General features: G+C 40.7%; 1 protein-coding gene across 1 annotated transcript; it reads left to right on the forward strand.

The window, feature by feature from the left end:
* The first annotated feature begins 204 nt into the window (after window positions 1-204).
* On the forward strand, window positions 205-8,027 carry FLRT2 (fibronectin leucine rich transmembrane protein 2). Its single transcript, XM_006086976.3, has one exon. The coding sequence runs from the start codon at window positions 388-390 to the stop codon at window positions 2,368-2,370; it is 1,983 nt and encodes a 660-aa protein (XP_006087038.1). The 5' UTR covers window positions 205-387; the 3' UTR covers window positions 2,371-8,027.
* The last annotated feature ends 6,986 nt before the right edge of the window (window positions 8,028-15,013 follow it).

Below are 15,013 nucleotides of genomic sequence, written 5' to 3' on the forward strand. Positions count from 1 at the left end.
CTGCCGGGAACTACAACCGGAGAAGGGTCTTCCGCCTGCTCAGCTGGGCCCCTATTGAGCGCTCATAACTTGGCTTCCTTTGTTGCCTGTGCAGAAAATTATTGCTTGGAGCATCTGTATAGAAAATTTTCTCTATTGAAGTTTTTCTTTTCTTTCTTTTCTTTTCTTTTTCTTTTTCTTTTTTTTTTTTTTGCACATGAGGGCCCCACAGGCTCGTAAGACCAGAGGCCGCAGGAAGATCCTTCCAGCGTGGGCCTTTGGGACTTTTCCTCTGGTTGGATTTCTGGACTTCGACAGATCCCATCCAATCATTTTGGTTTTGCTTTTTTTTTCCTTTCATCTTTTTCTTTTGCCCAGCACATTGTATTTTATTTCTGGACTTCAGAAATGGGCCTGCAGACCACACAGTGGCCCAGCCATGGGGCCTTCCTCCTGAAATCTTGGCTTCTCATTTCCCTGGGGCTCTACTCACAAGTGTCCAAACTCCTGGCGTGCCCCAGCGTGTGCCGCTGCGACCGGAACTTCGTCTACTGCAACGAGCGAAGCTTGACCTCAGTGCCTCTTGGGATCCCGGAGGGCGTAACCGTACTCTACCTCCACAACAACCAAATCAATAACGCGGGGTTCCCTGCAGAACTGCACAACGTCCAGTCGGTGCACACGGTCTACCTGTACGGCAACCAACTGGATGAGTTCCCCATGAACCTTCCCAAGAACGTCCGCGTCCTCCACTTGCAGGAAAACAACATTCAGACCATCTCGCGGGTGGCTCTCGCCCAGCTCCTGAAGCTGGAAGAGCTCCACCTGGATGACAACTCCATCTCCACGGTGGGGGTGGAAGATGGGGCCTTCCGGGAGGCCATCAGCCTCAAGCTGCTGTTTCTCTCCAAGAACCACCTGAGCAGTGTCCCCGTCGGGCTCCCCGTGGACTTGCAGGAGCTGCGAGTGGATGAGAACCGGATCGCTGTCATCTCAGACATGGCCTTTCAGAACCTCACGAGCTTGGAGCGCCTCATTGTGGACGGGAACCTCCTGACCAACAAGGGCATCGCCGAGGGCACCTTCAGCCATCTCACCAAGCTCAAGGAGTTCTCCATGGTGAGGAACTCGCTCTCCCACCCCCCGCCCGATCTCCCAGGGACGCATCTGCTCCGGCTGTATCTGCAGGACAACCAGATCAACCACATCCCCCTGACCGCCTTCGCCAACCTCCGCAAGCTGGAGCGGCTGGATATCTCCAACAACCAGCTGCGCGTGTTGACCCAAGGGGTCTTCGACAACCTCGCCAACCTGAAGCAGCTCACGGCGCGGAATAACCCTTGGTTCTGTGACTGCAGCATTAAGTGGGTCACCGAGTGGCTCAAATACATCCCTTCCTCCCTCAACGTGCGCGGCTTCATGTGCCAAGGCCCCGAGCAGGTCCGGGGGATGGCCGTCAGGGAGTTGAATATGAATCTTCTGTCGTGTCCCACCACGACCCCGGGCCTGCCTGTCTTCACCCCGGCGCCCAGCACCGCGGCTCCGACCACTGAGCCGCCCACTCCCGCTGTCCCCACCCCTGGCAAAAGCTACCCGCCTCCGACTCCGACCACCTCCAAACTCCCCACGATCCCCGACTGGGATGGCAGAGAAAGAGGGACCCCGCCTCTTGCGGAGCGGATCCAGCTGTCCGTGCATTTTGTGAACGACACGTCCATTCAAGTCAGCTGGCTGTCTCTCTTCACGGTGATGGCCTACAAACTCACGTGGGTGAAAATGGGCCACAGTTTGGTCGGGGGCATCGTCCAGGAGCGCATCGTCAGTGGGGAGAAGCAGCATCTGAGCCTGGTCAACTTGGAGCCCCGATCCACCTACCGGATCTGCCTGGTGCCCCTGGATGCTTTTAACTACCGGGCCGTGGAGGACACCATTTGCTCGGAGGTCACCACCCACGCCTCGTATTTGAACAACGGCAGCAACACTGCCTCCAGCCACGAGCAGACGACGCCCCACAGCCTGGGCTCCCCGTTCCTGCTGGCGGGCCTGATCGGGGGCGCCGTGATCTTTGTGCTCGTGGTCTTGCTCAGCGTGTTTTGCTGGCACATGCACAAAAAGGGGCGCTACACGTCCCAGAAGTGGAAATACAACCGCGGCCGGCGGAAAGACGACTACTGCGAGGCGGGCACCAAGAAGGACAACTCCATCCTGGAGATGACGGAAACCAGCTTTCAGATCGTCTCCTTAAATAACGATCAGCTCCTTAAAGGAGATTTCAGACTGCAGCCCATTTACACCCCAAACGGGGGCATTAATTACACGGACTGCCACATCCCCAACAACATGCGATACTGCAACAGCAGTGTGCCAGACCTGGAGCACTGCCACACGTGACGGCCCGGGGCCAGCGTCACGCCGGCGCCCGGGGACACTCCCGGGAACACACACGTGTGCGCGCCTAGAGACACGCAGATTACATTTGATAAATGTTACTCAGATGCATTTGTGCATTTGAATACTCTGTAATTTATACGGTGTACTATATAATGGGATTTAAAAAAAAGTGCTATCTTTTCTATTTCAAGTTAATTACAGACGGTTTTGTAACTCTTTGCTTTTTAAAATCTTACAAAATATATATATAGTTGCTGAAGTACTGTACAGGGTTGTACAAAGAGAACCCAACGCCAAGGCGAGAGAACCGGTGATTCTTCCTTCCGATGCACATTCACCACTTTGCTGTTGACGCTGTCAGGATCCATTCCTTTTCCTAGAGCTGGTGGTCAGATGAAAGGGGCCATGAAAATGGACTCATCGGGGTAGGAGAAATAACAGGGGTCAAACAAAGGATGGCCCAGATATCTTCATGCTATTTCTATACTTCCTGGTCTGGAAGAAAAGTTAAAAAAAATGCCAAAATATAAGAAAGGAGGTAGTTACCCTGATTTGACCCAAAGCAGGAAATGGAGAGAGCATCACCAGGAAGTCAGTTCCTGTGAGATAAGTTAACCCAAACTGGCGGCATCAAGAAAATGAGGCGAGTTTTGAACAGACCCTCAAACCTGGGGGTTGGTGTTCTGACCAGGAATTTATAAAAAATCACTCCTCGTGCTTCCCTGGTCCTATGTGATAACAGAGTTAGAGACCCGAGTCGGATTCCACTCATCTTCGGGGACAGGTACGATGTCCCAGCAAGAAAATTCCCTTTAGAAGTGTTACTATTCAAAGTATATGTCAGGTTGAATCACATTCAACAGAGATATATTCTAGAATACTTTTTTTAGAAGAGGCTAATAAAAATAATGGGAAGATTATATTGAATGGAATTATTTTTGATAATGAGAATTATTTGGTAGAGTCACTGCAGCTATGTCAACATGATATTGAGACAAACAAGGGGTCACCAGTGTTTGGAATATACTAAAACAGCTTGGTATTTAAAAAGTATTGATACTTTTCAGACAACAGCAAGAGATCAGTGGTTCTGCTATACTGTCAACTGCCTTTGTTAGTATCATGTTGAAATAGCTTGAATTAATACCTTTAACCCCTCGCAAATTCTTGTCTTCCAATCACCTCACATATATTTTCATAATTAGCTATTTATGCTGTTTGTTTTTCTCCCCACTCTAGTCAAAATTTAAAATAAAGTTATGGATGCCAGTCTTGGTTTCACCAAATATCCATATACACTTTAAAATGCATACTAATTTTCACTGCTAATAATTCTATAAGGACACAGCAAAACTGACCAAAAAATGCATTTTTTTAAAAAAGCAATATTGAGTTTTCTCCTTGGATTGACTTTGATTCTGTCCCATTTTGAAATTTTATTTATTTCTTTTCAATCTCAGATGTTCCTCTTCTTTGGGAATTGGGGAGGGATAATCAATCTTATATTAACATGATAACAGATGAAAAATGAACAAGTCAGAGAGCCAAGATTTTTTTCCCCTAATTTTGGCAGGGCTGGGCACAGAACAGAGGGCATAGAGAAGAGAGGGATGTTCGTGCTTCAATCTGGACCATTTTGAGGCAATGACCATCTTCAGAAAGCATATATAATTTCCTCCTTTCCATCTTTTAGATTTAGAAGGGCTATAGATCTCATATATTTTCTAAAAAAATATACCCTTGGAAAATTCTTTTCAAAGTCAAATTTAGACATTTCACTCTGTGTTGCATATTTCCTCTACCACTGGCCATTATTTTAGGGACCCATAAAGTTAATGCCACAATCATTTTATGCTTGCGCTCACTCTCACACACACTCTCTCTCTCCTTCACTCACTTTTAACAAAATAGAACTGTGATGTGTCTTCTTTGTAAGTTTAGGTATAAAATGCTATGCAAGTTTTTCTTTATAGTAAGAGCTTTATTTTCTTTAATAATATAGCCCCAACTTATATGTTTTAACCTTCCTTGTCCCTCAGAATAAGCAGAAGACATAAATGATGATATCATGTTCTAGACACAAGAATTGAAACTGTGTAGTCAGTTGAGCTGAAATTAACTATGAATTAATTGAATTAATTCTACAGTGATTTTGATTTCCATTTTAGTTGATTAGCTAGTGAGTTTTGGCTGTTGCTTTTCTAGAGCTAGGTCCACACAGTGAAGGGATAAGACAATCTGTGCAGGTGATCAGTAAAGCAGTGAACCATCTAAACTTCAGGACAATGACATGGGGTTTTGTGTATTCAACTGGATAATTCACTTCCACCACCCTCTTCACCTTGGCCGTGTAGATAAAACTATGTGTTCAAATGATGGTACTTTGACTTTTGAGGTTGTTTTTCCTTTTATTCACAGAATAATCACTCTTATTTATTTGTGTTGTGTGTCTCTAACCCCTAGTGGGGTATTTGGCTGCTAAAATGATTTACTCTGGGCCAAGGTTGGAGAGGTTCTTTAACATCTTATGAGATTCACAGAATTATTTGGGGCTTACGTGGTATATTGGGGACTAGTCATGTGAAATGGTCAGGATGATCGCAAAAGGTTTCTTTGCTAGAAGATGCTCCTGAAGAGAGAGAATCTGGTTACATCTTGTAGTGCAACATGACAACGATGGCCAAAATGAAAATCAGTCTCGGTTTGTAATCACATAACCGAGGCGCTCACCTACACCAAGATGAGAAACACATCGTGGGATTTGTAATGTGGTATGTGTTTTAGGAAAACTGGTAAACAACCATCAGTGGTGGATTGGAGCCTGTTTTGCTGGCATCGTTATGTATTCTGAGGTGTTTAGCTGAGAGTCAAAGTTGAAGGTGCAGGCCAAGACCATGAGCAAAGCCATACCCACTGGCTTATAAAGAGCTTGATGCTGTCTGACCAAGTGAGATGATTTCAGAGAGTAGGCCACCAACATGCAGAGGAAATTCTCAAAGGAATAGGCATAGTCATGATCATAGAGATATTACTGACCATCAGTCATGCCCAGGGGCGTCATTAATACCTGCTTGTTTAAGGAAATGTGTTTGATCATGGTGGGACCCTGGGCTTTCCTCAAAACTATCAGACGCATTAGTGGCCCATCACATGGGACAGTCACAGGCAGAGACTGGACTGTATTCCCCGTTCTACCCTGTGAGGAAATATTACAATTTCTAATTACCTGGATGTTGGTTGAAAATACATTAGAATTTCCCTTCCTGATGTTAAAAAAAAAGGTGTAATGTGACCAGTCTGGTAAGAAGTATTAATGATGTAGCTAATAGTGCAGGTCCATTTCCTACCAGTGCAGATCGTAATGGTCTCAGACATTTCACAGGAGTCAGGACTTCCCCACGGAGGACATGCTCTTCATGTGAGCAGAGCATCCATTCCAAACACAGGGAGCAGATGTGGTCCTTGACCAGCGAACCTCAGCTGCAGAGCCCATTGCAAACTTCGACAGTGAAGTGGTTACTTTCCATTGACTTCTTTGTTCATAACACCTTTCTCTAACTCTTAACAAGGAGACATTACATTTCACTTTAGAAGGTGAGAATAACTTTGCTCATGACTTACTTTTCCAGCTGCCTGGGAAAGCAAAGCAGGAAAGAGTGCCCAATTGGGAAAGAGATATTTACACAGAACAAACAAAAGACCCCTCCCAGTCCTCAATCCCGTCAACCCTTGCCCGAGGCTCTTATTTTTAACTCAAAGTTCTAACATAGAAAGCTGTCATTTATATCCTTCTCTGATGTCTTCAGCAGGATAGAAAGACAGTACTGGTGATGGGGGATGCTTGTCACTTGAGTGTGGGGAGAAAGTTTTGTACACGTATGACACTGTTGTTATAACATACCAATCATGTCATTTTGCTAAGCGCCTCGTTTTTCTAGCAGCACACCCTCCAGAAGAGCACAATGCAAGGCCATCGCAACAGGCATTTCTACACAAGTGTAAAACACGTGTGTGCACACACAAACACACACGCTGGGGCATTGGTAGAGAGATGGAATGTCAGATGTATAACCTTGCGGAGGCAAGATGAAGGCGTTGCCACTGTGTGTCCCTCAGAGGACCTGTATATCTTCACTGAAAGTTAACCCTGATGATGTGTTATTGTTTGAATCATATGTTGATTTGCTTCTGGTTTGTGTTTCATGTGTTCTTGCTGACAAGGGACTGCAAGGGGCTGGAAGATTCTGCATCGCTCACCCTCTGAGACCTATCATGTCGCACACTTTGTTAACTACAAATTCACTCTACACTATACAGTACCTTGTTGATATATTCAGTAAAGGCTTATTTTAAAAGAAAACCACATTGTGTTTATCTGAGTAAGTTTATTGGGTTACAGCCAATGCTTGTCAATGGTAGAGAAACGAGGGGTGGTTCTAGATCAGCCGTGGGCAAATTACGGCCCGCGGGCTGGATCCGGCCCATTTGAAATGAATAAAACTAAAAAAAAAAAGACCGTACCCTTTTATGTAATGATATTTACTTTGAATTTATATTAGTTCACACAAACACTCCATCCATGCTTTTGTTCCAGCCCTCCGGTCCAGTTTAAGAACCCATTGTGGCCCTCGAGTCAAAAAGTTTGCCCACCCCTGTTCTAGATCATACAGGAAGCGGGCAGGAATGAAGGAGGGAATATGATTTTTGTTCTCTCCTACCTTTAAGACAGCGTTGGTGTTTTAAGATCATTTGACTCTTTTCATGTAGGGGTTTTACATGAAATCTTCATGTTCTCTTCTATTTCTTAAATTGCGTGTTCCTAAAAATGTCTTTAAAATGTAAACACATACTTTGAGCATATTATTTTGTATTTGTGAAGCCTATGTTGTTTAGCATATAGGTAAACACCAATGTAGTTATCTAATCAGAGTAGTCCTTTCCCTTATACATTATTGGCTTTAAATGTCAATTTTATTTAAGAATTCTTTTGGTTTTCTACTTCAGAATTTTTTTTATTGCTCATCTACCTATACTTTTAATTAGCACTCATGGAAAAATATCTATCCATATGCCCAAATTTGACTCTGGATTAATCTCATGATCTTTCAGGCCCCCCTCCCCTTTTTCTAAGTCCCCTGTTGGCCATTTCACTAATAATATATTAGAGATTAAATCAGGAAATAAAATCACGACACTTCAGTTAACTAGTATTAATTATTTGTAGAATTTCTGTTGGAAAAATAACTATGAATGGCAGTGGTAATGAGTGATTCATATTAAGTTTGGGAGATTTCATTCAAAATAATGTTCATGTATTTCGGGTTACTTCTATCAAGAGTTACAGACCTTATTCTAAGAAGACCAGATCCTTAGTTGAGGAATATCATTCATTCAAAAAAGTTTATTAAACTTTGCTCTTTCCAGGCACTGGGCTGTGTTTAGAGGTCTCATAGGCGACCAAAATACAGCCTTAGCCAAATCAAATATACCTTCTATTCCACAATGTTCCTAAAGAAATATGTTTGCTCGTTCAATGTATTTACTCCTCATCCACTTTATGCAAAGGATTTTGTTAGGTTATAGAGGGGATCAGAGAAAAGTATGACCCTACTGCTAAGGAGATCACAGATCATGTAATAAACTTAGGTTCTCACTCATTCTAGTGTCCGAGAGCCTATGTAATAACACTCATTAAACTCAACAAAGTATCTAAGGTAACAAAAGAGACATATGGACATGTTGGTAAATTTAATGACTCATCTGTCATATATTAGATGATCTTGGTGTTTAATAGATGAAACAAAGTGATCGTACATGGATAAAGTCAGAACTCAATTTTAATTAATTTTTCAAATTTATACCAAGCACTTTAAAAATGTAAGAATTGTATTTGATAATTACACATGCAACCTCTCAAACTTCCACTGAGTGCCAGAATGGAAATCAAACTAAAATAATAATAAAAGCACCCCAAAATTGTTGAGCATCACTGTATATGTAAGACTGCATTCCAAGTGCTTTGATAGAGGTGATTGCATTTTGTCTTTTACTCTGTAAGGTGTATTCTGTTATTAATTTTTTCAGATTTTAAGACTCAGCTTCCTGAAAATGGCAGAGTCAGGAATTAACCCCAAGCATGACTCTCTGGACTTTCAACTGTTTTCTTGCCTCTTAATAAATTGACTAGCCTTAACACTGACTAGCCTTTAGGACAAATTTGTAGTTGATGTTTTAGACTTTTGATAATGGAGGTATTATCTCTTCACTCTGGATGCATATATTAAATAGTGTTTGTGACAAATCAAGGGAAAATCTTTATAAACCTCAAAATATCTATGTCTTTGAACTTCCTTGGTAGTCCATCCCCACATTTTAAAAGAAATTCTGTTTTTGTGATTATGTGATGGCTGCACATTTATCTGATTTGAAAGCTTCAAATGGAATCAGATATGTCTACACCCACAGGGCGAGCTGAGCAAACTATTAAAAGGATGTGAGTCAGGTTATTTTTAGTAATAAATTCATTTTATACTGGAGAGGTTGCTCTAAGTATTTTGTAGATCTTGCTGAAGATGCTCACACGTCAGAATCTATTAGGGCATTAGCAAACCAGTTTCTGGATTTATGCTGTTTTCATAGCACAAAGGGAGAATGTATGCTTTAGAGGATATTACACAAGCTTTATATTCACTAGTCATATGAAAGTTAGGGATAGAGCATTTTTTTTTGATAAAGCATTCTTAACGTCATACTCCAAACCAGATGTCATTTTAGCACACGCACCAGCTGATAATTCCATGTATCCATTCCCTTGGTATAAAGTCTAAACTAGATAAAAATTTCAATCTACCCTTCGGAGGATTCTTATCATTTCAGTGACATCTTAAAACTCCATATTGGGTCAATCTTTTCCTAATCAAATACTGTGCTAGCTCAGAGTGTACTCAACTCCTTGGCTTGGGTAGCATGGGCCTTTGTTAGTTTAGTTTTGTTTCTATTCAGTAAATATTTGCTGAGGCCAGGTACAGTTTGTTGCCGAAGAGCCTGTTTTCCAGGAGAGCTAACTGGACCATCAATCTCTCCAGTTTGACTCAGTGGATAGAGCGTCAGCCTGCAGACTGAAGGGTCCCGGGTTCGATTCCGGTCAAGGGCATGTACCTTGGTTGCAGGCTCCTTCCCGGCCTGGGCCCTGGTTGGGGCACGTGCAGGAGGCAACCAATTGATGTGTTTCTCTTACATCCATATCCTAGGCTGTTGCTGCCATGTTGCCCTCTTTGAGCGCTCACCCTCCTACATTTAGTCAGCCAACCGTCATAGCCCAGCACTTACTAGTACATGCTCTCTCACATGTGTTTGCTTCTCTGTTTCCTAACTCTATCACAGCGAAGACCCTTCCTCCAGTCTGTTACCAGGTGAACTGAATGCCTGATTGTGACACTGTCTTACTTTAAAAAATATTTGTGTCACATATATGTCAAAGCACACATTTCTCTCTGGTATTTCTACAAGTATTTCTTCCTCAGTCATTGTGTGCTTTATTTTTTAAAATATATTTTTATTGATTTCATAGAGGAAGAGAGAGGGGTAGAAACATCAATGATGAGAGAGAATCATTGATCAGCTACCTTGTGCATGCCCCCTACTGGGGATTGAGCCTGCAACCTGGGCATGTGCCCTTGACTGGAATCGACCCGTGACCTCCTGGTTCATAGGTCCATGCTCAATCACTGAACCACAGCAGCCCAGCCAGGCTGTGCCTTATTTTCAATATATGCTTAAAGTGAATAAACAAACAAGGTTTCAGGCTATCTTCAAGCAATCCCAAGATCCTCATACTGCTCTAGTTTTGCTCAAGGTCTTTCATACTATGACATTGATTTTTCTCCTTTGCCTGGTGACATGGTTCTCTTTCAAGATACAATTCAAATGGCCCCTAACCCTAAAGCTTCTTGAATCACACCTGTCAGTAACTGACTCTTCTGGTGCAGTTGATATAACTTTTAAACACTTTTGTTTATAGCACCTCTGTAAGATAACTTTTCATGGGTCTGTTCCAGGCCTGATTTCTGGGCCCCAAGGAGACAGAGCACATATTCTGTCAATTGTATCTCATTCAGAGCTGAGTAAGGTGTTTAGCCTCTGGCTGGTGCCCAGCACACGTTTTTTGGAGAAAGTGTGAATGGAGCACATGGGGCCCTGCAGGCTCCTTGTGGGATAAGGTCTCCACCCACAGCAGCAGCTCAAATACCAGCTGCTTTGTCCATCCCTATGGCTAGATGACTTCAAAATAAGCCTCAGAAAGAGCTGTGGAATTCTGAAACATGCCCAGTAACCCTTGTTCAAACACCACAATATGCATTTTACAAGAAGCAGCAGAACATACACATTTTCTTAAAAAGCTCTCGGTTGCCCATGTTTTACAGAAATTTTATGTTTGGGATTATTGGCCGGCCGCACATTAATCTGACTTGAAAGCTTTAGATGGAATCAGGATATGTCTACACCCACAGGGAAGGCTGAGAGAACGATTACAATGACTTGAAGAACATCCTTTTTACATTTCACAGACAACCTCAAAGCTCCGAGCCAGCTTGCAGAAAGGCATATACAGAAATATCTTAAAGAACTGTTGTAACATAATGTCACCATCATGAAAAGTATGGCAGACACAAAGTCAAAGTCAAACGTTTTGACAGTTTGCTAGTCAAAATGAATTCTTCACTTGTAAAAGCAGAGGTAGATTATTTTTTTTGTTTCCATCAGCAATATCAAAAGAGACAGTCCTTATTCACCATGTTCTAGCCTATATCTAAAATATGGCATACATTATTTAAAGGTTTATGTTGTGCCATTTGGGGTTATTATCATGAAAATAGATAGTTCTCTTCTAGAAAGGATATTCCCATAAAGGAGGCCGGGGACAGTGGTGACTATTAAGGACTCAGACTTGAATCAGGCTGGCTTCTTTTGGAAGTCTGCCTCTGCCACTGACCTGCCAATTGGCCCTGTTAATAAATTACACTTTATGGTCATTGATTTCTTTGGCTGTAAACGGAGACAGCGAAGGCTAACACATAGGGTAGTTGTCAGAATTGAAGGCATATAGAGCAGTTAACACAGTCGCTGGGACTGAATAAATGATATCAAGCACCATTTATTTTCCAGCCAAACCCAATTCACAAGCACAGGGTGACATACTGCCAACTTGACGTGATGACACCAAACTTCTTGAGTATTCAGATCAGAATTATTTGTAAAGATCAGCTCTTTAAAGGTAATTAGTATCCCAAATCTCCTACAAATCTGTGCAAACATTATCAGTACAAGTCTGACAGAGAGTTTTCCATTTTCCCATTTTCTCTAGTATCTCCATGCCCCCCTCCCCCAGGTGTCTGGTGAGGTCCCACAGGGTGACACAGAGCACTAGGTCCTCTGTCTCATGGTGAATGGGACCACTGAACAGTACTGTTGAAGAGAAAAAGAATAGCCTTCCCTTCAGTGTATTATATTTCCTCTTGGATCTAAAGGGCACATACAGGTGTGGTTATAGTTGAAAATTAATTCAGGAAATGTGAGTATCAAATAGTCCCTAAAATGAGTGTCCAGAAGACATTGGGACATTGAAACATTTAAAAAAATCAAGGGAATAACTTGGTTTCAAACATCTCTAATGTAAAAATGGCATAGTTTTATTTTATTCTACTACATGATCAAACATGGCATCTACATCCAGATTTGGTTGGCAGATAGGGGGGATGGTAGCGACCAAAAGGAGGAACATTTCCATGGCTCTGTGCTGCAGACATGATAGTATACCAGCTGTCCCCCAGTTACTTTTTGCAATCAATACCATTCTTAATCTTGATATCTAGCTGTAATTAAGAATGCATCCCCTCTGGCTGGATCATGGTATTTTTTTCTTCTGTACACTTTCTGTTGATGGTAGTTAAAATAGGCTCAAAGCAGCACACTCCTTGGGGGCTATGTTAGCATTATTTTTCTTTTTTATCCTGTTTTCCTTGCTCAATAAATGGAGAAGGTGGGATATTTGGATGCTAGAGGGAAAACTATTTTCTCTCTGAGTCCTTGACTGCAGTTTAATTGGTTTCAGGGCAGTTATAAATCAATACTGGCATTCCTGTGGTCCACAGCCAATTTCTATTCTGTTTGGGCCAGTGTCTGTTTTGATAGATTGGCCCCCATCTCTTTCTGTTCTTAAATATTTCACATATCAGCTCTCATGGCTGGGATAGAGCATGCTCCACTAGTGTATCTGAAGGGGGAATCTCATGCTTTGTAATGGAGGTCAATCACAATGGAGAGAAGAGCCATTTCTATGCAGCCTATTGGATGGGGAGCTAAATTATTGAAACATGATGAAACCCTTTAATTCTGAGTTCAAAGCTGTCTATGGCTAAATTCATCCTTGCTGCAGCCAAAGCCCATGACCTTGGGCCTCTGGGCACCTTTATGCTTTGTGTTTTGTTTTGTTTTCTGTGCAAGGGGTAATTACAAAACTCATCTCAGCAAGAACAATGCAGCATAATGCCTGCACACACCAAGTGCTCAGTTTATGTCAGCTACTTTCTGAAATATATGCAATTAGTGTCCAAAAAGTCAGGCTACCCAACTCCTAATTCAGATCTCCCTTGGATTCATCTCTCTGCCTTATTTCTTCTAGTGAAAGGCATAGAGGTTGATTTCTTAAGTCCCTTTGGACTTTACATTCTATTTCATCCTTGTTAATTTTCCACGTTTAGTGCTAGTTAATCGGACTGACTTATGTTCTATGTTTTTATACGTTTTAGGAAGATGTGTATAGGATAGAAAATAGGAAGCATTCAAACACTCAGTGTTGTTAACTTTATTTGAAAGGTTGGCATGACCCCCTTTAGTTATCGCAACAGTAAATTCAATTTGTTTGGGAAGCAACATGCTCAGTCATTAAAAGCAGAACTTGTGGAATCCTGAAGAACTCCGACTTCATACCCATGTGCTATTCTTTGATATTCCTAAGCCTCACTGTGCTCATATGTAAAATGGAGTATTGATACTTGTAAGGAGTCAATGGGGTAATTTATATCAAGAGTTCAGTGCAGTGACTGGAATTCGTTTAAGTCTCTTATGGCTGAAAATCACAAATGAATAGAAAGAAAAGCAAGTGAAACAAATTCATTCTTTGTCACTCAATTAACGTTCCCTCAAAATATGAAAAGTCAAGCCATATTACTAAATAGGCATATTTATAAATTTATTATTTCCATAAAAAGTATCAAAGATAGAGTTCTCTACAATAAAAATTGTATAAAGCAGAATTGTTTCTTAAAATATTGAATGCATTTTCTGTCTTTGCAGGGCTTTTATGCAGTAGTGATTAAGCTTTAAATATTCAACAGAAAGGGAATTATGAGAAGAATATCCATGAAAATGCTAAGTGTGGTTTATTTTTGATGAAATAGAACAGATTTCAACACTTGACTCTTCCACTTCTTATTATTGAAACTTAAAAAAAGTATACAATACGATCTTAAAAATAAAGAATGAGTTTTTGAATAATTAGAAAATACTTCTTTCCAGAACCTTTAAAAACATTTATAAAACTGCTTAAAGATAAGAATGGATGTTAATTTCCAAATGTTTAGCCTTCAAGTTGTTGCCTAAGAATCCCTGCCAACAAACAATAACCTCATTTGATTACATGACACACCTGAATTTTATAATGAAATATTGTTTTATTAAAGATGTTTATATAATTCAGACTTTCCAATAATTTGGAACAGTATAAAGATTGGTATTTTAAATGAATGGCTTTTAATTGTATAGTTGGAAAGTGCTTCTTGGGAATCAGATTGAGGTATTATTATACGTTCACCTCTCTTACAAGCTATTATTTATGGCAGTCATTCATTAGCTCTTTGTTATGAAATTTAAAAAGTTTATTCTATAAAGAGAATTTAATAAAATGTAACCAAATTAGTAAAATAATTATTTTAAAAATCAGTTTAGTGCTATGCTACCTAAAGGACCAAAATAGCATTTTTAAAGGAATTTATTAAAGTATATATTATAAAATTATTTAATAGTATTTTTTCCAAACATAAAATTTTACCTGGCAATTCAGGAACATCCCTCATGCTGCTTAAATACAAGTAAGTCAAAGGTCAAGTCTGGGGTAAAAACACATTCTTATTAATCTTAACTATTTTTCTATAGTGAGAAAACTTCAAAACTTCAGAGACATGCTTTTTGAAATAATTTATTTTAATAAAGAAAGTTTTTAGTAATGAAAGAATTACTATAAAGTGAGTCTGTTTAAAAAGAAAAGTAACCTGAAAAAACAATAAACTAGAATAAAGAGGAAAGAAAGACAAAAATAAAATGATTATGCAAAATAGTTAGCATTTGAACAGCCCCCCAAACCCATCAAAAACAAAATTTAAAAAACAAAACAAAAACACCCACCATGTTTTACAGAACAGTTATTAAAGTGTAGGCAACTAAATTGTGGTGTGACATACATTTTTAGGAAAAAAGCAACATGTTTTGTGGACATATGGATAAATACATTTAAACATATGAATCAGTTGTGGCATGAGTATAAGTTAAATAATCAGGTTTATAAAATGTGAAAAAATCTACATCT

Source organism: Myotis lucifugus, unplaced genomic scaffold, assembly GCF_000147115.1.
Source record: "Myotis lucifugus unplaced genomic scaffold, Myoluc2.0 scaffold_34, whole genome shotgun sequence".
Taxonomy (NCBI): domain Eukaryota; kingdom Metazoa; phylum Chordata; class Mammalia; order Chiroptera; family Vespertilionidae; genus Myotis; species Myotis lucifugus.